At 43.3% G+C, this 25226-nt stretch overlaps 1 protein-coding gene across 1 annotated transcript; it reads right to left on the bottom strand.

The window, feature by feature from the left end:
- Positions 1 to 9025: 9025 nt before the first annotated feature.
- Positions 9026 to 13871, bottom strand: LOC125551429. Its single transcript, XM_048714677.1, has 7 exons — positions 13789 to 13871; positions 13517 to 13717; positions 12820 to 12910; positions 12615 to 12722; positions 12457 to 12522; positions 12187 to 12331; positions 9026 to 11435 (listed from the first exon to the last, which is right to left on the bottom strand). The coding sequence occupies exons 3-6, from the start codon at positions 12892 to 12894 to the stop codon at positions 12203 to 12205; spliced, it is 378 nt and encodes a 125-aa protein (XP_048570634.1). The 5' UTR covers positions 12895 to 12910; positions 13517 to 13717; positions 13789 to 13871; the 3' UTR covers positions 9026 to 11435; positions 12187 to 12202.
- Positions 13872 to 25226: the final 11355 nt, after the last annotated feature.

Raw genomic sequence — 25226 nt, 5'->3', positions numbered from 1 at the left:
GGGTTAGACAACATGCAAGGTACAAAATGTATCCAAGACATAAGATAGTTATCATAAGAGATATATCATGGATTAGTCATAAGCTCATGTCTTTCATGTATCCAATGGAGTTTCTACTCCAAGTTCGAAGCATCAATGATGTTCAATTCTCCTCTCAACCTGCAAAACACTTTCTCATCAAGTGGTTTAGTGAATATATCCGCTAATTGCTTGTTGGTGCGAACATGCTTAAGATTGATGTCACCCTTAGCAACATGATCTCGAATGAAATGATGACGAACTTCAATATGCTTAGTTCGAGAATGTTGTACAGGATTATGACCAATTTTGATAGCACTTTCATTGTCACAAAGTAGTGGAACATGTTTCACATAAATCCCATAATCTTTAAGAGTTTGGGTCATCCAAAGTAATTGAGCACAACATGAACCAGTGGCAATGTACTCCGCTTCGGCGGTAGATAAGGATACCGAGTTTTGTTTCTTGGAAGACCAAGACACAAGAGATCTACCAAGAAATTGACAAGTACCCGAAGTGGACTTTCTATCAACCTTGTCTCCGGCATAATCCGAGTCGGAATAGCCAACAAGATCAAAAGAAGACCTCTTAGGATACCAAATGCCAAAATTTGGTGTATGGATTAAATATCTCACTATCCTTTTCACAGCCTTAAGATGACAATCTTTAGGAGCAGCTTGATATCGTGCACACATGCACACACTTAGCATAATATCGGGACGTGAAGCACATAGGTATAACAATGAACCAATCATAGAGCGATAAACCTTTTGATCAACCGGTTCACCATCTTTGGTTAAATCATTATGTCCACTAGTAGGCATGGGTGTAGACATACCTTTGCATTCTTGCATATTGAACTTCTTGAATAAGTCCTTGGTGTACTTTGTTTGAGAGACAAATGTACCTTCCTTAGTTTGCTTGATTTGCAATCCAAGAAAGAATTTGAGTTCACTCATCATAGACATCTCAAACTTCTCTGACATTAGCTTTCCAAACTTTTCACTAAAGAGAGGGTTAGTTGAACCAAATATGATATCATCAACATAAATTTGGCATACAAATAGTTCTCCATTAACCCTTTTAGTAAAAAGAGTAGAATCAATTTTACCAATTTCAAAACCACTTGTAGTAAGGAACTTGGTCAAGCATTTATACCATGCTCTAGGAGCTTGTTTAAGACCATAAAGAGCTTTGTGAAGTTTGTAAACATGATTTGGTTTCTTGGGATTGATAAAGCCGGGAGGTTGTTTGACATAAACTTCCTCCTCTATTTCACCATTTAGAAAAGCACTTTTAATGTCCATTTGGTACAAGGTGATATTATGGTGATTAGCATAGGCAAGTAAGATGCGAATGGACTCAAGTCTAGCAACGGGACCATACGTCTCACCATAGTCCATACCTTCGACTTGTGTGTACCCTTGGGCGACGAGACGTGCTTTGTTGCAGACCACTTGTCCATCTTCATCTTGCTTGTTGCGAAACACCCATTTGGTACCAATGATGTTGTGGTTGTTGTCGGGCTTCTCAACCAATGTCCAAATTTGGTTTCTCTCAAAATTATGTAGCTCTTCATGCATAGCGTTTATCCAATCCGGATCTTCCAATGCTTCTTCAACCTTCATTGGTTCAATGCTAGAGATGAATGAATAGTTTTCACAAAAGTTAGCTAAACGAGTTTTTGAGCGAGTGATTCTCCCGGTTTGTATATCATTGAGGATTTGCTCGACGGGATGATCTTTGGCAATTCTTGCTCGAACTCGTGAGAGCTTTTGCTTGGGTCTTCGTTGAACATCTTCTTCATCTTGTTCTTCTTCTTGGCCTTCTTCATTGTTGACGTCGTCGTTCTCTTGCCGTGGTGGAGAAGGAGGTTGTTGATGTTCGTCTTGACGTATTTCCTCGTTTTCTTCATCTTGATGTGTCCCACTTGTGGATGCTTCCGTGTCGATTCTTGGTTCACCTTGTCGTGAAGTAGAAGCTTCCACTTGGACGGATGAAGTACTCTCCTTCACCTCCGTTGGACGAATTTTGCCAATGGACAAGTCTTGAATTGCTTCTGAAGGGTCTTTGTCTCCTACATCAATTGGCAATTGCTCTACTTGCGAGCCATTAGATTCATCAAACTTCACATCTACCGTCTCTTCAACCTTTCGGGTGAAATTGTTGTAGACACGGTAAGTGTGAGAGTTTGAGCCATAACCAAGTAGAAAACCTTCATGAGATTTAGGAGCAAACTTTGAACGACGATGCTTATCAAGAATGTAGCACTTTGAGCCGAATACTCGAAAGTATCCAACTTGAGGCTTGTTACCGGTGAGGAGCTCATATGCCGTCTTGCCGAGTAGCTTGTGAAGATATAAGTGATTTGTTGCGTGACAAGCTGTCTCAACCGCTTCTGCCCAAAAGTGCTTTAGCGTCTTGTATTCATCAAGCATCGTTCTTGCCATTTCGATGAGCGTCCGGTTCTTCCTCTCAACAACTCCATTTTGTTGAGGTGTGTACGTAGCCGAGAACTCGTGTGAAATCCCTTCTTCGTCAAGAAAGGTGTCCACATTTGCGTTCTTGAATTCCGTTCCGTTGTCACTCCGAACCTTCTTGATCTTCACATCAAACTGATTTTGGGCTTTCCTAGCGAAGATCTTCTGGACCTGCGACTTGTCATTAAGAAAGAACACCCACGTAAATCTTGAAAAGACATCAACTATAACTAGACCAAAAGAATTTCCACCGAGACTCTTGTAGGCGTTGGGACCAAAAAGATCCATGTGAAGTAGCTCGAGTGGCCTCCTTGTGGTCATGATGTTCTTCACGGGATGTCTTCCTCCAACCTGTTTACCTGCTTGACAAGCACTGCAAAGTCTATCCTTATCAAATATGACATCGTTAACTCCGAGGATATGATTTCCTTTAATAAGCTTGTCAAGGTTTCTCATGCCAACGTGACCTAGTCATCTATGCCACAACCAACCTTTTGAGGATTTAGCAACAAAGCAAGTTTTAGGTTGTGCCTTTTTAGAGAAATCGACAATGTAAAGATCACCTCTACGCATACCCGTAAAGACCATTTTATGATTGTCTCGACGAAATACTTGGCAATCTACCTCAGTAAATAGGACATTCAAACCGAAATTAGCAAGTCTAGATACTGAAAGTAAGTTGTAGCCAAGAGATTCAACGAGCATGACATTTTGAATGGAACTATCATGTGATATGGCCACCTTACCAAGGCCAACCACTTTACCCTTTGAATTATCACCAAAGGTGACATATTTTCGAGGGCCGTTGTTTTCAGCAAGCTCACGAAACATCTCTTCATCTCCGGTCATATGATCAGTACATCCACTATCAAGAACCCATTCCTTTCCTCCTGATTCATATCCCCGAAGATTTGCCATAAGACCAAAATGTCTCATTGCATCATCAAGATCGAAGTCACTATCATCCTCATTGTAATATTCATGTTCATCATGATCTTGTGATTCATCATTTCCTAGAGAGGGTAATTCATCAGATAAATGATCATCAAAGTGGTCACTTTTATGAATTCTTATAGCTTTGAGTATGATATCATTAATGATTCCAACATCTCCTTTAGCATGCTTAAGATTGGCAAGTTCAAGAAGACATTTACCAAAACTAGGATCACTAGAGTTCATCTTACTCAAGGCAATAGATTTATGGAGAATTTCATCCAAAGTTTTCAAGGAATGATTGGGAAACCGTTCCTCAAGAAATTTCCATATAGTATAGGCGCAATTTTGAGTAGGCAAACTAGCAATCAAATTTTTGGGCAATCCTCTAATGATGAGCTCAATAGTTCTAAGATTGCGAATCATGTCAATATCTTCATCTAGGTAGGATGCAAGGGATCAATATGGGGTGCACAAGGGCTAGCAATATACTTGTTCAAATGATATTGATTGAAGATTACAAGCATCTCATTTTTCCATTCATGAAAGTACTTTCCATCAAGAATAGGCACTCTATGTCTAAGACTCCCTAGAGTAGACACATCCATCTTCCTCCAATGGTGATTAAACCAAAGCAATGGAGACCAAGGCTCTGTACCACTTGTAGGATCTAGAAGTAGATGTGTCTAGAGGGGGGTGATTAGACACATAATGCTCAAGTTGCAATTTTTAAGCTTTTTCGGTTTAAGTGGAGTTTTAGGCACAATTTCAACACACACGATACATATCAAGCAAGCATGCAAAGAGTATATGAGCAGCGGAATGTAAAGCATGCAACTTGCAAGAATGTAACGGGAAGGGTTTGGAGAGATCAAACGCAATTGGAGACACGGATGTTTTTCCCGTGGATCGGATAGGTGGTGCTATCCTACATCCACGTTGATGGAGACTTCAACCCACGAAGGGTAACGGTTGCGCGAGTCCACACAGGGCTCCACCCAAGGGTAACGGTTGCGCGAGTCCACACAGGGCTCCACCCACGAAGGGTCCACGAAGAAGCAACCACCCACAAAGGGTCCACGAAGAAGCAACCTTGTCTATCCCACCATGGCCATCGCCCACACAGGACTTGCCTCACTAGCGGTAGATCTTCACGAAGTAGGCGATCTCCTTGCCCTTACAAACTCCTTGGTTCAACTCCACAATCTTGTCGGAGGCTCCCAAGTGACACCTAGCCAATCTAGGAGACACCACTCTCCAAGAAGTAACAAATGGTGTGTAGGTAATGAACTCCTTTCTCTTGTGCTTCAAATGATATTCTCCCCAACACTCAACTCTCTCTCATAGGATTTGGATTTGGTGGAAAGAAGATTTGAGTGGAAAGCAACTTGGGAAGGCTAGAGATCAAGATTCATATGGTAGGAATGAAATATCTTGGTCTCAACACATGAGTAGGTGGTTCTCTCTCAGAACATATGAGTTGGAATGGTGTGTGTGTTCTGATGGCTCTCTCTCGAATGATAAGGAGGTGGAGGGGTATATATAGCCTCCACACAAAATCCAACCGTTACACACAGTTTTCCAATCTCGGTGTGACCGAATCATAAACTCGGTCGGACCGAAACTGTAAACCTAGTGACCGTTAGAGATTTCGGTGGGACCGACTGGATCAACTCAGTGAGACCGATGTGCTAGGGTTAGGGTAAATCCAAAACTCGGTTTGACCGATTACTCAAACTCGGTGGGACCGATTTGGGTAATAAGTGAAACTGAGATTTGGCCAAGCAAACTCGGTGGAACCGATTGCATATCTCGGTGGGACCGAGAATATTGCAATGGGTAACAGAGAGTTTGCAAGCCCATCTCGGTGAGACCGAGATCCCATCGGTGAGACCGAACTGATTAGGGTTTGGCAGTGGCTTATGACAAGTGAAACTCGGTGGCGCCGGATAGGAAGAATCGGTAGGACCGAGTTTGGCTTAGGGTTTAGGTCATATGTGGAAGTGGGAAAGTAGCTGAGGGTTTTGGAGCATATCACTAAGCACATGAAGCAAGAGGCTCATTAAGCAACACCTCATCCCTCCTTAATAGTATTGGCTTTTCCTAAAGACTCAATGTGATCTTGGATCACTAAAATGTAAAATGAGGAGTCTTGAGCTTGAAGCTTTAGCCAATCCTTTGTCCCTAGCATCTTGAAGGAGTTCCCACAACCTTTAGTCCATGCCACTCCATTGTTGAACTTATCTGAAACATGCTAGATTGAGATGTTAGTCCAACAAGAGATATGTTGTCATCAATTATCAAAACCACCTAGGGAGCACTTGTGCTTTCACGTGAAGCTTAAGAAGATTAGAATATGCCATTGATAATGAGGCTTGGTATCATTATGCCGTTGGATCAATTGTTACCTTAGTTGCGATCTTCATCACATTTGTTGTGATGAGGGTAAGTTTTTTCTAGTGTTTGTCTTTACAAATGGATACTTAGCTTATTTTCCTCCTAAATGGCATAATAACCTTACCAAGCTCCAAAATGACCTGTTTACCTAGCTTAGCTCTAAAATGACCTACACTTAGCATTTTTACCTAGCTTAGCAATAAAATGGCATTTTACCTACCTTAGTTAGAAGAAGAAGAAGATAAAGAAGAGGAGAGGCGAAAAAGAAAGAGAAGAAAAAAAGAAGAGGAGAGGAGAAAAAGAAAGAGAAAAAAATCTTCTTCTTCTTCTTTTTCTTCTTCTTCTTCTTCTTCTTCTAACTAGTCTTGTTCTTCTTCTTCTAACTTTCTTCTTTCCCAATTTGTAGATTTGCTTTAGATGAGGAAGCTTTCGTTGATGGAGTCTACTCTTCTCTTTATGCTTCCTTCTTGTTTTGATTCTGTAGCATGAACAATGTGAAACTTGCTACCTATATATGTATGGATGGATGAAACCATTGTATGCTTGTTGTTGGATATGTTGGCCAGCTATATATGTTGCATATGGACTTTTGATTTGCTATGTATATGTGTTGGATGATCATACCCATATGGCAGTGATATGATTTGGTATGTATATGTGTTGGTATGCTTGTCGAAAGTATTTTCATATGTGTGTGTGTGTGTATATATATATATGTGTGTGTGTGTGTGTGAAATTGAATGAATTTAAGAAAAAATCAGAAAAACAGGGGCTATACAGGCTCTTTGCCGTCCGCTGGCAGACGCCAAAGAGCTTTGCCATCAGCCAGCAAATGGCAAATATGCCACATGTCAGCTACCTATGCAACCTGGGGCAATAGGCTGGCTATTTGGATGCTTTGTCGTATGCTGGTAGACGGCAAAGACCATTGCATATTTGCCGTCAGCCAGCAGACGCCAAAGAAATCAAATAGGCCAGCCCCCAGGTGCTGCCACGTGGACCGCTATGCCATCCGCTGGCAGACGGCAAATATGCAAAGGTCTTTGTCGTCCGCCACAAATGACAAATATGCAAAGGTCTTTGCCGTTTGCCAGCAGACGGCAAAGCACACCGTTAACCCACTAACGGCCTGTAGCTGACATGTCTGCCATCCAGGTTATGCCTTTCCTGTAGCTCATTCGGCCGGACCTGTTGCCGTCTGCTGGCGGATGGCGAAGGCCTTTGTCGTCCGCCCGGCATGCCTTTGCCGTCCGCCATGGCAGACATCAAAGTTCCTGATTCCTGTAGTCAGGATTATTCTTACCTCAACCATGAATTTGGCCTTAGAAGTTCTTACAAGATATTTTGTTCACTATTTTATTTTGTTTCCCACAAATAATGTTGCAAGGATAGTGTTCCCTCAATATTGTCAACTTGAAAATAGTTTTGAAAAAATATTCCGTGAAAATTGTTGTAAAATAAATGTCCTTAGTTTTTCCCCCTAATTGAATTTTTTGTTCACTATTTTTATTGTTTCCCTCAATAATGTTCCAACAATAATGTTCCAACAATAATGTTCCCTCAATAAGGATCTTTGTTCCCTAAATAACTGATGCAGAAAAAATGTCCTGTTAAAATTGTACATCGAAAACTGTCCCGTTAAAATAATTTTCACTAATTATTGTTCCCCCTAACAATGTTGACAATGTTCCCTCAATAATGACCACTTCAAAAGAGTTTCGTAAAAAATGTTCTGTGAAAATTGTTGTCAAAGAATTGTTCTTAGGATTTCCCAAAAACTAAAAAAAGTCCCTAATGTTCCATTGTTTGCTGAATTTTTGTTCACTAATTATTTTGTTTCCCTCAATAATGTCCCATCAACAATGTTCCCTCAATATGAATTATTCTTACCTCAGCCATGAATTTGGCCTTAGAAGTTCTTACAAGATATTTTGTTCACTAATATTTTTTGTTTCCCGCAAATAATGTTGCAACCCTCAATAATGTCTACTTGAAAATAAATTCCAAAAAAAATTCTGTGCAAATTGTTGCAAAATAAATGTTCTTAGTTTTTGTTTCCCCTAATTGAATCTTTCTTCACTATTTTATTGTTTCCCTCAATAATGTTCCATCAATAATGTTCCCTCAATAAGGATTATTGTTCTCTAAATAACTGATGTAGAAAAATTGTTCATCAAAAACTGTTCCATTAAAATAATGTTCACTAAGTATTGTTTCCCCTAACAATGTTGACAATGTTCCCTCAATAATGTCCACTTCAAAAGAATTTCGTAAAAAAATGTTCCGTGAAAATTGTTGTCGAAGAATTGTTCTTAGGATATCCCAAAAAAATGTTCTTATGATTTCCAAAAAACTTTTTTAGTTTCCATTTTTCCTGTGTGAAGTACAATTGTGCTTCCCACATGCATGCCAAACCGTGCTTCCTCAAAAAAGTTAAGCACAACTGTACTTCCACGTGAAGCACATCTCTCATAAAAGTACAAGTCAGTTTACTTGGAAGCACGGTTTAGTACAGGCTAGAAGCATAAGTTACTATTAGTTTAAAGCATAGAATTGTTTGAAATAAAGTTTGTCAAAACTTATCAACATTTTTGTCCTCTACTTCCCATTATCTGAAGTGGTACGATTACTACATGTGAAACATTATTTTTTGCGAAGCAACCCATGTAGTTTCTTCACTAGCCGGAACAGTAAAACCACATGGGCCAACCAGGTCAAGGAAACTAATTGCTTGCAATAATTTTTCTTTGTTTTTAAAGGAACTTTTTCAACTAAACAATATCCAGGGAACATTATGCTTGCAACATTATTTGGGATGAACAATTATTGTGATTAAGGCATGCATGTGCATATAACAAGATATGTAACACCGAATCATTTTTTCCACCACAGCTAGCTACTGAGTGCAAGAATTATTAAAGAAACTTTTTCAACTAAACATTATTCAGGAAACATTATGTTTGCAACATTATCGGGATGAACAATTATTTACGAACAACCACCAAAGAATATTATTTAGAGACCATTATCTCCATGCAACATTTTTTGTGTGTAGGGAGCATTACGCTAAAATTCCTAAAATGGCTAGAAACTCTATACTATAGCTAAACTGTACATGTTTTGCTTCCATGTGCATATGACAGTATATGTAACAGTGAATCATTTTTTTGCCACAGCTAGGTACTGAGTGCAAGGTAGATAACAAATAAGAAATCTACTTCCACTCTTGTTCTTAGCACAAACAAAAACAAATAGTTCAAGCTCAAATTTAATTATAACAAGTGTAAATTATCATTCTCTTCATGCGCACAACAATCATAATTCATCTAAAATGATTGAAACAGTTTTATTTTTGTCTCCCTTTTTGCAGGACCAAAAATGATTCATTTACAGTGTGAATCTTCAACTAGTCTTCTTCTTTATAGTAGATTTCTTCCTAGATTTCTTTTTAGATTGTGGTTTCAATCTTTCTCCTTTGTTGACAGACTTTGATGACCGCACAGGAGGATCTTTCAATGAATCATCAGTTTGCACTTTGTTGATAGACTTTGATGACCGTATAGGAGGATCTTTCAATGAATTCTCAGTTTGCACTTTCTCTTGTTGTTTCTTTCCCTGCAAATACTTGCCATGAATTTGAGCAACAACATCATGGAGTTCTTTACTAAGCTCAGAATCTTTGCTGATGTCTGAGCAAGCATCCCCAACTTTACTCATTAGGATAGCATACCTAACAACATTATGTGATTGATCATCACCTCCAAACAACACATTATCTTTCTTGAACTTCTCTAGTTCCTTTTCTCGGAAAGAAATAGTCCACCTGTCAACTATTAATTTATCTGGAATATGGGTAATGTCAAACTGTGTAAAAAGTCTGAGGATGTGGCAGCAAACAATACCATCACGCTCAAATTTCCCACAACAACATTGAAATGACCCAGTAGCAAGGTCAACATTAACCCTGAGCATTTCTCTTGTGAATTCTGGTTTTTCATACCATATGTGCTTCTTAAAGTCATACACTCTCTCCTTCTCAACTTCTATAACTTTAAAAGCTGTCACATTCACTAATTCTGTCAGAAACTTCAAGTAAATTTCTCGGGTATATATTGCTGCTGCATGCCGTTCAATAGCTTGATGACTCCAAAACATAGGACTCTTCTCATTTGACAAGAATCTGTCTTGGTTTTCAATGTGAACAACATTTTCTTGGAATAGCACGTATTGTTTCATGAATGCCTCTATAGTATCTTTCCTCCTGATATAGTCTTTGAAATTTGAGTTGAAACTTTCACTACGGCTGGTTGACCTAATGAAAGGGCAAAACAATCCTTGGAACTAATCTGGAACAAAAAAGATCTGGTTCTCCCACACCCCTTTGATGTGAGCATGCCCAGCACACTCATACTTCACAACAAATTTCTCCCATCTTTCTTCAACTTCCTCAACAGTAATGGCCTGCAACAAGCACTTCATCATATTTTTCTCCATTTTTTCCCTGGTACCATAAAAGCACTCATATTTTCCCTAACATTCTTAAATATATGCCAAAGATAGAACCTATGTCTAGCATCTGGAAATACTTTAGGAATAGTAGCTTTCATCCCTGCATCTTCGTCTGTCAATATTATTCTTGGTTTCTTCCACTGCATTACCTCCATAAAATTTTGAAAGAGCCATTCAAAAGTGTCTGAAGTCTCATCTTGCAATAGGGCCCAACCAAAAACAATTGTTCTACCATGGCCATTAATTCCAACTATAGGTGCAAAAGGCATGTTATACTTGTTTTTGCTGTAAGTGGTGTCAAATGAGATTATTTCACCAAACAACCTGTAGTTCAATCGGGATCCAGCATCCGTCTAGAATATGCTGAGAACAGTGTTGTATGTATCTCTTTGCAACCTGTAGCAGAAACCAAGAGTATCAATTTGAAGCTTATCAATATACTGCAATGCCCATTCAATATCTGTGTTCTCCTTACGGATCCGTTCTCCCTGTTTCAAGTTATCTAGCTTCTTCACATCAAAGGTAATGTTTCCCAACTTCCCACCACAGAGCCTTCAGAATATAATCATGCTTCTTCTAGGTTTCACTCTGTGTTCTTGAAGCAACTTGGACAACATTATCTCTGCCTCATTCATATTTCTGTGGCTTAAGAAAAATTTTGTAAGTGATGGAGAGCTCACTAGATCATGGTTATGCTCAAGAGAAACTGATGCAATGTGCCACTTGTCATCCACCAACTTAACTATAATATTCATCGGACAATTTGTGCCTTCAATGATGTTTCTTTTCCTTTTCCTCAAACCACTGTTGGCACTTGGTCTTTTCCTACTTTTGTTGCACTGGAAATACAATTTCCTATTCTTGTAATTCCTCCCTTTTATCAATGCGAAACCATTCAACTGAGCATATACATTTGCAAACCGGAGCGATTCATCCAATGTTGAGAAGACCATACCAACTTCTGGTCTACTAGCACTATCCGCTTCTTCTGGTGTAGGGAACACATAATCTTCACTACCAGCACAAGCTACTGAATCTTCATTAGAATCTTCACTGTCAGAATTTCTTTCATAGTTACTCCCTCCGGTCCTTTTTACTCTGCATATTAGGTTTGTCTGAAGTCAATCTCATCCAACTTTGACCAAGTTTATAAAAAAAATTATTAACATTCACATAACAACACATTTATTATTAGATCAATCTCGGAATATATTTTCATATTATATTTATTAGATGTTATAGATGTTAACATTTTCTAATATAAATTTGGTCAAACTTAGCAAACTTTGACTTTAGACAAAGCTAATGTGCGGAGTAAAAAGGACCAGAGGGAGTACAGTTACAATTCTCAGCCAAAGAAAGTACCTGCAAAGCGAGAAGACATATTTAGGGGGCATCACAATAGCAATCATCAAAATATCAGTGTTACTTTATCAAAAGTATACTTTGAATCTCTTATACAGCAACGCAAAATCTTTACCTCATTGCAATTTGTTTTCACTTCTTCTCTTGTTGTCAAAGGTTCAGTGCACATGTTCTCTCCAAAACTATCTTGTGAAAGATTTTTTTACGTTTGTACACAATTATCATCTGTTAAATGATTTTATTTTAAAAACAAAATTACTTGAAGTTTTTAAAATGATTTTCCGTAGTTACCTGCTTGCTCAAAGTTAGCTACATTGTCAAAGAAGAATCAGTAACAATGTTTTGGTTCTCAACAATTCTCTCAAGTAACTACCAAACACAAAGAAGATGAACTTTCTGTGGAACAATTAAACTGTACTCACGAACTTGACAAGAATTCTTCCTGGCATTTAACATACGGTAGAATTATAATTACAATACTCACCTTGTCAGCACTTGCACTATTGTTCATCATTATTAGATATTTCAAAATCTTGGCTCATGATATTTCTTGCACCTTCTTCAACTTCTTTCTCAATAGCACCAAACAAGCTAAACCCCATTTCAGCTTCTTGACTCTCAGTCAGTTCCTGACAGCAAACAAAATAAACCAATATTTTCAGGTTCTTGAGTCTCAATCAAACTTCATTACTTCATACGTAAATACTTTAAGAGAAATGTTAATGCATAGCTAAACTAGAAAGTATGTACAAACCTCAGTTCTTTTGCTCAAACTTTGGTGTTCCACAAACTGATCAAATTCTTCCATCAAAGCACAACCCTAACACAAAATTCAAAGAAATTAAAATGTTTTTTGAATGTTCACTGAAATTCTGTTTGAAGCCATGACTGATCTTAAGGACAGTAACTTACGACACTTGCAGATTCTGCAACACTTTTTCCTAGTACAACATCACGCAACTTCTGCTTTGTCTTCTTTGCCTCTTTTCCATTGGACGCAACTGCTTTTCCAGATTGTTTCTGCATCCAGAAGAAAAAGTACCTTAATCTAATAACTGACTATAAAACAACAGAGACACATGTTTTTTAATGGTAAACAAGAAATATATAGACTAACCTTCTTAGTTACTTCTTTCTTCTTAATGATTACCGGCTGGTTAGTGAATTTCACAACACTGTTATCCCCTTCCATGTTGATAAACCATAGGCTGCAACATATTTCAGAATGGACACTTATTTTTCTCCAAAGAAGCCTATTGGCATGTACTGGTAATCAAATTCGAAAACAATCAAGACTCTTTGGCTTAGGAATTCAAAAAAAAATTTATACAATCGCATCACCTCACACAGCTAATGCTGCACTACCCTACTATTTTTATCGCTGTTTATTGTATCGTACTATCTGTATTCATTCTTTTGACTTGTACAACTCATTACTTATTCTGATGAAAAGTCTTCATGTCTTTCCCAAACATCTAGTATCCAACTATTTAGAACTACTATACACAAAATTACATGATAGTTTGAGTTTCCAACAACTAGTACGCAAGCATTAGAACTATGGCTTGCAGGAAACAAGAGACGAAGAACCTGCTTCCAGCACCCCATGCTGCGCAGTCAACTACCTGGAAACGAGGAACAACCTAACTTCTACTGTTCTCCCAGAATTTCCAAGGTAGTTCTTCCTCAGATCAACAACAACAAATTGGCGAGACATACGTGCAATCTACCTATTTTTTCTCTCCTAAAACAATCAGTAGTCCTTCTTCGCTATTTCTTGCCCCCTCTTACTGAAGAAGGTAGATAACTAGTACCTGTGCGCTCCAGCGCCGCTGCCGGTCCAAGGGAAGATGGACGTGCCCTGTCGCCGCCGCCGGTCCAAGGGAAGATGGACGTGCCCTGTCGCTGCCGCCGATATGCTGTCGTCGCCTGCTGCGGAGGATTGGTGGAACAGATTGAGCCACGTAGCCCCAGGTCTTATCTGTTCGTTTATTTTCTTTTCCTTGATTTTTTTCCTTTTCACAAACAGACATGTTAGGATCTGACCCGCGGTTCACTCCATTACAAGGTAATCAAGCAAACATACAAGGAATTAGTGAAGGAAGATGAAGGTAGGAGGAAGAACAGGAGGTAGGAGAAGGGAAGGGGGAAGCCGCCGTTGCCTTTGCCTGATCCAAGCCCGGATGGCTAGCTCATTGCTGTCCCCTGTAGATATATAGCTGGTAGCTCTTGCTGGTTCTCGACGGCCCAGGCCCATGTGTTGGTCGCTCTTGGTGGGCTGGCTGCCTTGCCGTGGGTCGACGTGGCCGTGATAGTAATTGGGTCGCTGACATCCCCTCCTCCTTAACAGTCGGCTTGCCCTCAAGCCGGTGCCCGTTCTTTGCTGGTTCTGCAAAATCCAATCCTTCTGAATCCCATTGAGCATAAGACGAAGTTGTTGGTTGAAGTGACTGTACTGCATGTTGTTCATTGTTGTGTGCAGTGCTTTGAAACTTCTTCGGGTTTGAGCGTCCCAGGCATGCAGCAAGGACATTTGCATCTGGGTAAGTGCCCCAAGAGAAGCACCACCAATGGCTTGACAAGATATTAACATGATCAGCACATATCCATAATGGAGTGATTTCTCAAAGAACTCCGGCGAGGTGTAGAAACTCTGAATTAGTTCTTCGCATATTGCTGCTGAATTGTGTAGAAATTTGTGGTGGAACCAGAGGTGACTATGGAGGCTTGGGTTGCAACAAGACCAAATGCTCTCCTGGTTTTGGAATAAGTAGTTCCAACTCAATCAGAAGGAGCCCACTCCCTACCACTGAGATGCCAAGGCATATACCATAGTTATAAGCGTCTTCGTTGCTCTCCCCTATATGATATTGGCTTCTCCACTTCTGAAACATGTCACTTAGCTGCCCAACAAGATACACCAACAGTTCAACGACCACTGTGTATTGGTTCCCATAGAAATATGCATCAGAACAGGGGCTAGAACTAGCTTGTAGGAAATTAGGCTTCAACCGTCTCCCTTCATATTGTCCGCTCCACTTATACTTGAACAGGTCGCCACCGGCTTGTATATTGGCACATATAGGAACTACACATTAATGTACCGAATCATGGGAATCGCTAGTGTGCCACAATTTCGCAAGGTAACAACTACCAGCCAATTCAGTAACGTGCTCATGAACCCAATGGTACAGCAACTGTACTGCCTGACAAGTGCATAAAAAATACGATCCAGGTAGCTTCAGCTGAGCACTTCTTTTACTGAACCAAAACATCGGTTGGGCGTCTTGAGCATGAAATTCATAAGAGAACTGCACCCAACAGATAATTAACCGTTGCTCTGTAGTACTCATGGTCAGATCATCCATAAATTGTTTTATTGGATGACTCAGGACAGGAATATGGCTTGGCACCATTGGGATCCAGCAAGCACCTGTCTCAGAAAGCTTCCAATGCACCCGAGTTGTACAAAAAAGAAGTGGTCGCTCATTGAAACAAAGTATCAACGTCCCGTCCTGAGAAGTTCCCTGGTCAAATTTGCAAACAGCAGCAACACAGACTTCATCTAATTTCAGATATGCTCGAACAGAGTTTGTTGGCTGCACACACTGAATACCTGCTTGTTGTAATATTTTGGAATCCATTTCGCCATGAGTTATGTGACACTTGAAGTCTATGTTGCCCAATAATAGGTTACATGCCTTGGTTGATACAGGAATGCTACTCCTCTCACTGTCAACTAATCGAGAACTGATATCCATGTGGCTGACTAGTTCATATAGCTGCAGCTTTTTTGGAAACTGGGTAGAATGCAATGGATGCTTGTTACAGGTAGGTTTCCATCGAACTGTGAGGGTAGCTGGAGCAGAAGACATGAACGACTCAATTTGCATTAACTGAAGACAAATACTGCTTGGCAGTTTGGCGCTCAGAGATCCCAGTTTATACACACTCCGAAACATATGCACAACCACTGTAGCGATACATGAACAATGCAGCTCGTGAGCAATGGTACTGGAACATGCATGGAGTTCCGCAAGCCCTTTATTGTCCTCGTTTCCCTCTGCAAGATTCATCCAAAATGATGGCCACGGTGTCGGTCGTAGCATCAGCCTCTTGTGCCTGACATGGGGAAACACCTTTGACATCAGTGAGGGTATAGGTGTGTCAAGGAGGCAGAAGAGCGAGCACTCTTTGGGCATCGGGTTGTCCGGATCATGATTCATGGACAACTGCAATGAGTTGATGATTGAGCTCATGGGAGGGTCTTGAGCTGTCCGAATTAACCAAGGACTGAAGCAGAGAACTCCATGTGATTGACTATGGATACTTGAAATGTCCGGGTAGCTTGAGAAGGACAGAGGTCGGAACGACGGCCACGGGCTAGGCCTGAATAGGGATCCCATGTGATTGAACAGAACTTGTACATGTGGTGGCCGTGGTTGATGTTCGAAGGAAGGCGGGTGCAAACGCTCAACGATGGCAGTGTCATGTGTCTCATCGGCACCATTGATGGCGACAGTCACAGGCTTCACCCAGTCGCCTGTAGGGATAGGGCAGTCTACCCAGCGCATGGTCGGTGCTGATGCAGCGAGGTTACTGGGGACGACGAGAAGGACTCCGTGCTCCCCATCACTCACGACCTAGGTGGAGGTGTTGATGAAGGGTAGGGGTGAGGTATCCAACTCCTATACGACGGCCTTGGGGTCGACGTCGGTGATGGTTGCCACTGTGGCGACGACCTTGGCAGAAGGGGTGGTGTTGGTGACGATGGAAGGCACATGCGTGAGCTGCTCGACCTCCTGGTGGAAGAGATTGACTGCGGGCTCGAAGCAGACGGTTGTGGCGGCGTCGTGGACCTCGTTGACACTGACGATGGTGACGACCTGTGTCAAGCATTCCGCCGAACAGGTGACGGGCGCTATCCCCATGCAGATTGGGGGTGCATCATGGGTGACCCCGGGGCCCTCCTGGAATTGGGTAGTGGTGGAGAAGGTGGCGGGGCGACCGTAGGGACAGAGGTATCGTCGGCAAGGCCGCCATCAGCTACCGTGCCCATGGGGCGTGCCGGCTGCGGGGTCGATACGCTCGCGAGGAGCTTGGAGAGTATCGTGTCGTGCTGCCTGTCCATGGCATCGTAGCGCGCCATGATCCGTGCGTAGTTGTTGTCTAGGTAGGCCTTTGTCTCCGGATGCATGGTGGTGAAGAGATTGATGAACTGGGAAAAAAATAGGCAAAAATCGGACGAACTCGGTAGAATTTGCGGCAAATCGGAAGGGTGGAAGGAGGCTCTGATGCCACGATGTTAGGATTTGACCTGCGGTTCACTCCATTACAAGGTAATCAAGCTCACATACAAGGAATTAGTGAAGGAATATGAAGGTAGGAGGAAGAACAGGAGGTAGGAGAAGGGAAGGGGGAAGCCGCCGTTGCCTTTGCCTGATCCAAGGCCGGATGGCTATCTCGTTGTTGTCCCCTATAGATATATAGCTGGTAGCTCTTGCTGGTTCTCGACGGCCCAGGCCCATGTGTTGGTCGCTCTTGGTGGGCTGGATGCCTTGCCGTGGGTCGACGTGGCCGTGGTAGTAATTGGGTCGCTGACAAGACAAGTGGGGCCCTTCACTTAGTACACTTTCCCCAACCTAGCCGCATCCACATTTCTCTCCTCTCTCCCCCTCCGGTCCCTCTGGTGGCTCCCGAGATCTGGTTTTTACCAGAGAATCACCGGCGGCCGTTTCATCGGCTTCACTCAAAAGGTTCGCTCCCTTCCCTCTTCCATCTTGCTATGTAGTTTCTGCCCTCAAAGCCTCTTCGTCCCTCCCAGAGAAGAGAATTATTCAGTGGCTAGAAAAGCGCAGGAGCAGCACCGATTTAATGGGAAATGGCGTGTCCTACGTTGGCTGGCTTAGGTTAGAACTCCTGTACAACTAGCCCTCCGTGTAGTTCTCATCCCTTCTTCCAATCAAATTCCTCCATCCCTCCCAGTATGATTAGTTGGTTGCTGCTAATGCTAGATCTGGACTACTGTCTTGAAAAATACTATGTATATAGATGGCCGAGTAGGATCTGTACGTGCCTTAGTTAATTTATCCTAGTAGTAATCATGTTGCCATTTCTCGGAAAGAGAAAAAACAAGTAAACAAGACCTCGTTAGGTAGTACCGCATTTGGTTGCGTTTGTTTTGAACATGCATATGAAATCCTGACCGGGGTAATTAGTTCGTAATCGCGTCTTCTAATGTTGTTTCCCATGGTCAAACACGTTCCGTGCATGCTCATGGTTCTTTCGATTTTTAGAGAAGAGCAATGTATAATCTGTTAATCCCTTTCGAGTGAGCCTCACAACTTTCTTCTTGCAACTAGTTGCTTCCCAAGATTTTTTTGTGATACACTGAATTTGAAGTGTTCCTATAGTAGAGAATTGACGAATATTTATACTAGAAGCTTCATGCTATTCCCTATAATCATCACGCCCCTACCTTAAGTTGGTTGCACAACAAAAAAACTCATACATTTTTGATATGCTAGGAAGTTCATGGTACTCCCACTACAAAAAAAGACACATCCGTGACATTTTGGGCCGAACAAATTTTTTTCCTGTCATGCTTATGACACTTCTATGACGATAATTGTGACAAAACCCGGTATCATCATAGATGTGGTGGGGTCCTACTTCTATGACAGAAAAAATCATGACAGAAAATGGGCTTTTCATCCTGGGCGGGCTGGAGACGCAGCTGCATGACATTCTTTGGGCCGTCCATGACGGGAAAGCCATGGTAGAAGCAAGGGCGAGGAAAATATCGGGGAGTTCCTGGTTACGGTGGGTGGTCGGGGGCTGAGCGATCGATGCACGTTTCTCTCATACGTACACGCGTGTGTGCGAGGCGTTGCGCTCTAACTGAACCCGAGCGAGGCGTTGGGCTCTAACTGAACCCGAGTGATTGCACCGCAAGCTACGCGTTACTGAACCCGAGCGATCGATCAATCCCTTGCTGTTAAGTGAACCTGGGTGATTCCTTCGCTACTACTGCTAACTGAAGCCGATCGATGCTGCCTCTGGATGAACAGTGAGCGTTGTTGGGGGGTTTGGATGAACAGTTCTCGGTGGGGGGTTGGATGAACAAGAGCCCGTGGTAGTAGAGGCCATTGCTGCTGGATGAACAGTACCCCGATCAATCGAGCCGGTGGATGAACATGACCCTGTGGAGGGGTGGATGAACAGGACCCCATGGAGGGCTGGATGAACAGGACCCCGTGGAGGGCTGATTGAACAATAGTCAGTGGAGGGCTGGATGAATAGTAGCCCATGGAGGGGTGGTTGAACAGGACCCCGTGGAGAGGGTGGGTTGAACAGTAGCCGGTGGAGGAGCGTGTGGTGGAGGCTAGATGAACAGGAGCCCGTGGATGAACAGTCGCAGGTGGAGGCTGGAGGAGGTCGACGGTGGATGAACAGTAGCCCATGGAGGCTAGAGGAGGTAGACGGTGGAGATGAACAGTATCATGTGGAGTCCCATTTTGCGGTACGCCACACCCCTCTCGATGAAAAGGACCCCCGTTACGACCATAGCGCTCCAACACAAGTCTGTTTCCTCCGTTTGCGGTACGCCACACCCCTCCTGATCAACATGACTCTGTTTCAACCGTAGGAGGTCCAAGAGAAGTCGATTTCCTCCGTTTTGCAGTACGCCAGACCCCTCCCGATGAACATGATCCCGTTTTGACCGTGGCCGATCGAACACAAGGCCGTTTCCTTCGTTCTGCGGTACGCCAGGCCTCGTTTCCATCGGATGTTCCGTCCAAGCCGGTTGGCTCCCGATGAACAGCACGCGTTCCGTTGCCTCCAGATGAACACGACGTTGTTTCTCCGTTCCGACCCAGTCAGTTCGCTGCCCGATGAACAGGACGCCGTTGCTCCAGTCCGTTGCTTCTCCATGGAAACAAGCCCTGGCCGTCCGCGAGTACGCGCTCGAGACCCGCCCGTATGCACGTATGTGGCCGTATTTTTTGCCCTGTGGCTGTACGTACATGTACAAGACTTGGACGGGACCACGTGAACTACTATGTCGGGTGCTCTACAATGACACACGTGCCGCTACTTACTCGGCCAAGGTTCATACTTGCAGAAAGACCGATCGACCAGTATGTACGTACACGTTCGCGACCAAAATGACAACGCTACGTACGCTTCGACCAGGTGGGTCCCGACTGTCAGGCACTTCCTTCTGTGCGAAGATGTAGCTGGTGAGTCCCAGCAGTCAGAGGGGAAACAATTTTTTTACCCGTAATATGGACACACTTCCTTGCGTGCGAAGATATAGCTGGTGGGTCCCAGCAGTTAGGGGGGAAATGTTTTTTCACGAAATACGGTGGCCCATGCGGTGGGTCCCTGCTATCAGGTGGAGGAATAATTATTTTCCGCGTAATAAGGAGGCACTTCCTTGCTGCTGTCGTGGACCGAGCTGTCGGCCTCTCCACATACAGTACTCTTTCGACGGAAGTCGTACCTTCACCACGTTGACCACGCCGCGCCGAGAGCACCATGGTGGTGGACGACGGTGAGGTCTAGGAAGGGGATGACGCGGAGCTGGGGAAGAGGCGACAGTGGATGCCCACGCGGAGGGGAGTACGTGGGTTGACTGCTTCAGCTGCGGTGTGAGGCTTCCGTTGCCGGAGAATAACAGGAGGTGTGGGTGAGTATAGAGGGATGACATGGCCAGCGGTGGCAGCACAGCCGGACAAGGGAGGCAGCAGGCGGCACGGCCGATGCTTGTTTGGGCGGCTGGAGCAAGAAGACCAGAGGTTGAAGAAGCACTATGGCCGTTGGATGGACATCGTACGGTCACTGGAGCTAGAATCGTTCATATTGACTAAGTTAACAAAGCCCTCCGCCCCCGTCATCTTAGTAGGCCCACAAGTCAGCCTCCCACTATGGTGGGTCCAGCTAGCAGGGGGAGTATTCATTTTTTTGTGCGTAATAAGGAGGCACTTCCTTGCGTGCGAAGATATAGCTGGTGGGTCTGACCTGTCAGCGGAGGGAACGTTTTTTCACGAAATACAGAGGCCCTTCCAGTGGGTCCCGCCTGTCAGGTGGAGGAATCATTATTTTGCGCGTAATAAGGATGCATTTCCTTATGTGGGCCCCTACTATCAGCCTCTTCCGATGGCTATTGTATGTTGACCATGTTGACCTCGTCGCGTCGAGAGCACAAACGCGGTGGACGAGGGCGAGGCCCAGGAAGGGAACGACCCGGAGCCGGCGAAGCCACCACAGCGGATGCCCACACTGAGGGGAGTACGAGCACTGACTGGTCGGCTGCGGGGTGAGGCTGACATCGCCGGAAAATAACAGGATGTGCGGGTGGGTGGAGGGATGGCCTGGCGGCAGCACAGCCAGCCATGGGAGGAGGGAGCAGGCAGTCCCGCCGGCGCTGGTTTGGGCGACTGGAGCAGGAAGATTAGAGAATGAAGAAGCACGGCGGCCGTTGGATGGACATCCAACAGTCACTGCTCTGGGTTGACTAAGTTGACAAAGCCTTGCGTACGCGTCAAAAAAAATTAGGACAGCGTCATCGTCAACCTAGTAGGCCCAGAAGTCAGCCTCCAAATCTGTGGAAAACAGCATACAACCCATTTTCCATTATTTTCAATAATTTACAGTCCCTTTGCTAATTCTTAAGGATATTTGAAGCCCACATTCTTTTTATTAGCATTACAAACCATATATTCTGGGCACTGCTAAAAAATTCAACGAAAATTTGCTTATTTTGGTGGGGTCCGAACTCTTTTAATCACGAAATTTCGAGTCACATTAAAAATATTTTTTAAAAATTATATCAAAATAAAATTCAAAAAACAATTCTCCGCAAAAAATTAATGAAATTTAAAATCTTAACTAGCAAGATGCCCGTGCGTTGCACGGAACATGAAGATGCATTTGTATGAGTAGTTTATCTTGTGGGAGAAAAGATGATATTTTAGTGTAATTGCCAGTTGGCTTTGGTTTTTATAAGAGTAGAGAGTAGAGGAATCTAGAAAAAAGATATTTTAATGTAATTGCCGGTTGGCTTTGGTTTAAAAATTTACAGCCCATTTCTTACAACTTATAGCCCATTTTTTAGGGAAGCCCATTTCTTACTACTTACATCCCTCCTCGTCTTGACAGATTTGCAGCCAAGCAGGGCTAAGAAAAGCAAGTAGGCCTCGGTTTTGGTATTCTCCAAAAAAAAGAACTGGGCTAGCCTTTTTCAGAAATAAAAAAGATATCAACTGGGCTCATCATGTGCTTAAATAAAAGCGTAAGCGTGGGCTAGACGGGCCACAGCCCCCGCAGAACACGCAGTTGAGCTCCGTCTCTGATACTAAAAAACAACTGGGCGAGCTGCTGGGTCCTTGGTGTTATCCACTCATTGTGTAATTTTCTCGTTTATTGACCACATCGACAATGGCGTGGGACCTAGTTGTCAAACAATTAGGAGGAAGTATTTTTGTGGCTTGTAATAATGAGGCACCTGCTTGCCTAATGCAATGAGCCTAGTGGGTCCCTACTGTCAGCCTCTCCATGTACAGGCATCTCCTGATTCCTCTTGGTTGTTGACCATGTTAAAAACGCCAGACGACGGCGGGCACAACAAGCGAACCAAGGCGGAGAACGACGGCAAGGCCTCGGACAGGAACGAACAACAGCTGTGGAAGATGCGGAAGTGTAGTGGCAGGTGGAGGGGAGTACGAGGGCAACAACATGCAACTCAAGCTTACAAACGGTACAAAAAGCCCAAGGATTAATTGTTCATCAAATTTTTAGACAAAACCCAGATTGAACATGCCAGTAAGATCTAACCCAACCACTTTTTTTCGCAGTCACAAACAAATGGATCAGTCTGATCCATAAAATCAACATCCTATGCAAAAAAAATTATTTCAGGATGACTACAACTTGTTGTAAATAGAAGCCGAGCACGTTTAGAAGCCCATTTGTCCACCTGAAACTTCTTTTTTTGCTGTTCAACGTGTCCTTCCATGAGAAATCTCTTGCAGTAAAAATTAAGCCTCATGGACAACAGTAACCTCGCATTCAACAGGAACAATGTGACAGAGCTTCTGTTTGCCTGGTTGGATGCATATCCTTCCATCGTTATTGTCCTCATACGAATGTCATGAGAACTGAGAAAATCCTGGTGCTTATTACGCCACCGATTGGTTATATGTTTTTCTCCATGTGGTCGCAGTAGCTAAGTAGACATGCAGATTGAAAACAGTTAAGGTCTGAAAAAAGAGTATGTCGAAAGAGCGACAACTGAACGGTTAATTCTAGTACAATATATACGGGCTTTCAACGTGCATGAAATCATCACCTGTATATATAAATTCTCCAGAGATCATAAGCATCGTAGCAAGCCAATAATTATGTTCAGATCAAAACTAGACATTCCGATATATAAGATCTTGACAGAATCTAGCAGCATTGATAGGCTATCCATGGACGAACTCTTCATTGAGCATATAACAAAAATATTAGTACCCAAAGTGTACTCCAAGATGATGTAAAACTTATGCGCACAAATGAAAAATGCAGCTTATGGTTACAAATGTGTAGATGATAATATACGATACCTGAAAAGGTGAGGAGCCAAACACCAACTTCCTGTGATCATTAAACGGATCATAAATTACACCCAAGGTCTCCAGTTTGGGCACAGAGACGACAGTTATTTATGAAGGTCTATAACAATTATCAAGGAACAACCTTTGAAGTGAAGCGGCATCTTCGATGATGAGCTGCAGTCCTTCAAAACAAATTCCAATGCTTTTAAGGTGAGGCGACTTTACTTGGAGACAACTGATAGGGATTTCTATTCACAAAATAGTCAGCAAGCGCTCCAGGGCAGGGCAACTGGAGTGAATGATGTTGTGCAGTGAATCCTACGACAGATAAACCACCATAAGAGAAAGTTTTTTTAGAAGTGGGAGTCAAAGAATTTGTATGAGATCGTCTGGTAGATGGCACCGGGCGAAGGTGGCGGTGTGGAGAGAGGAAGAAAACCGCGAGATGGACAACAGTGGTGTGGGCACGAATTCTTGGCGTGTTCGTGGTATGAAACTTTCGTGGTAATGGTAGAACTCAAAATGCTGGAGTTTTCTGAATTCAGGGGATGTCAGCCAAGCGTCCACCGTGCGGGGTATGGACAGGAGGTAGCATGTCGGGATGCAGAGGCGTTGAACGGGGCCTTGCTGGTGAGAGGAGACGATGGCTCTGAGGAGATCAAATTTAGGAAGGGCATATATCTGACGACAGTCGATATTGAGGGGCGCGGTGCGCCATAGAGGGCGCCACCGAGTTGAGAGGACTTGTGTGCGACAGTAATCCTTGATGGGGGGAAGTGAGATGATCTCCTCAAGGATGACGTCCGGGAGATCGCTGATGCGGTCCACCGGAGATTCTACCGGTTCCTTAGATCCGGGTGGGGTGGGGGGGGGGGCTGGCTCGCCGCTTCTCCCCACGCTGCCGGGTGCGGGATCTACAACCGGCGTCGCCGCTGGTGGGAGCCTCATCTTCTTGGCGCTGGGGCCATCCGACTCCATTTTCGTTGTGGGCGTCGCGCCGAGCTCACGGGTTTGAGTAGAGTAGCCAAAGACAAGCCTAGTGACAGTGCGAGTGGGGAAGAAGGAGGTGCTACCTCTTGAGCACTTGCGTTGGTTTTCCCTTGAAGAGGAAAGGGTGATGCAGCAAAGTAGCATAAGTATTTCCCTCAGTTTTTGAGAACCAAGGTATCAATCCAGTAGGAGGCCGCACACGAGTCCCTCGCACCTACACAAACAAATAAATCCACAACCAACGCGATAAGGGGTTGTCAATCCCTACATGGTCACTTACGAGAGTGAGGTCTTGATAGATATGATAGGATAACATTTTTGGTATTTTTATGATAAAGAGAAATAAAAGATGCGAGTAAAATAAATGACAAAGGAAATAACTAAGTATTGGAAGATTAATATGATGGAAGATAGACCCGGGGGCCATAGGTTTCACTAGTGGCTTCTCTCAAGAGCATAAGTATTTACGGTGGGTGAACAAATTACTATTGAGCAATTGACAGAATTGAGCATAGTTATGAGAATATCTAGGTATGATCATGTATATAGGCACCACGTCCGAGACAAGTAGACCGACTCCTGCCTGCATCTACTACTATTACTCCACACATCGACCGCTATCCAACATGCATCTAGAGTATTAAGTTCATAAGAACAGAGTAACGCTTTAAGCAAGATGACATGATGTAGAGGGATAAACTCATGCAATATGATATAAACCCCATCTTGTTATCCTCGATGGCAACAATACAATACGTTCCTTGCTGCCCCTACTGTCACTGGGAAAGGACACCGCAAGATTGAACCCAAAGCTAAGCACTTCTCCCATTGCAAGAAAGATCAATCTAGTAGGCCAAACCAAACTGATAATTCGAAGAGACTTGCAAATATAACCAATCATACATAAAAGAATTCAGAGAAGATTCAAATA

Source organism: Triticum urartu, chromosome 4 (assembly GCF_003073215.2).
Source record: "Triticum urartu cultivar G1812 chromosome 4, Tu2.1, whole genome shotgun sequence".
In the NCBI taxonomy this organism is placed as follows: Eukaryota; Viridiplantae; Streptophyta; class Magnoliopsida; order Poales; family Poaceae; genus Triticum; species Triticum urartu.
Note: the sequence above shows the minus strand (reverse complement) of the source record. Positions and strands in the feature narration are given on the sequence as shown.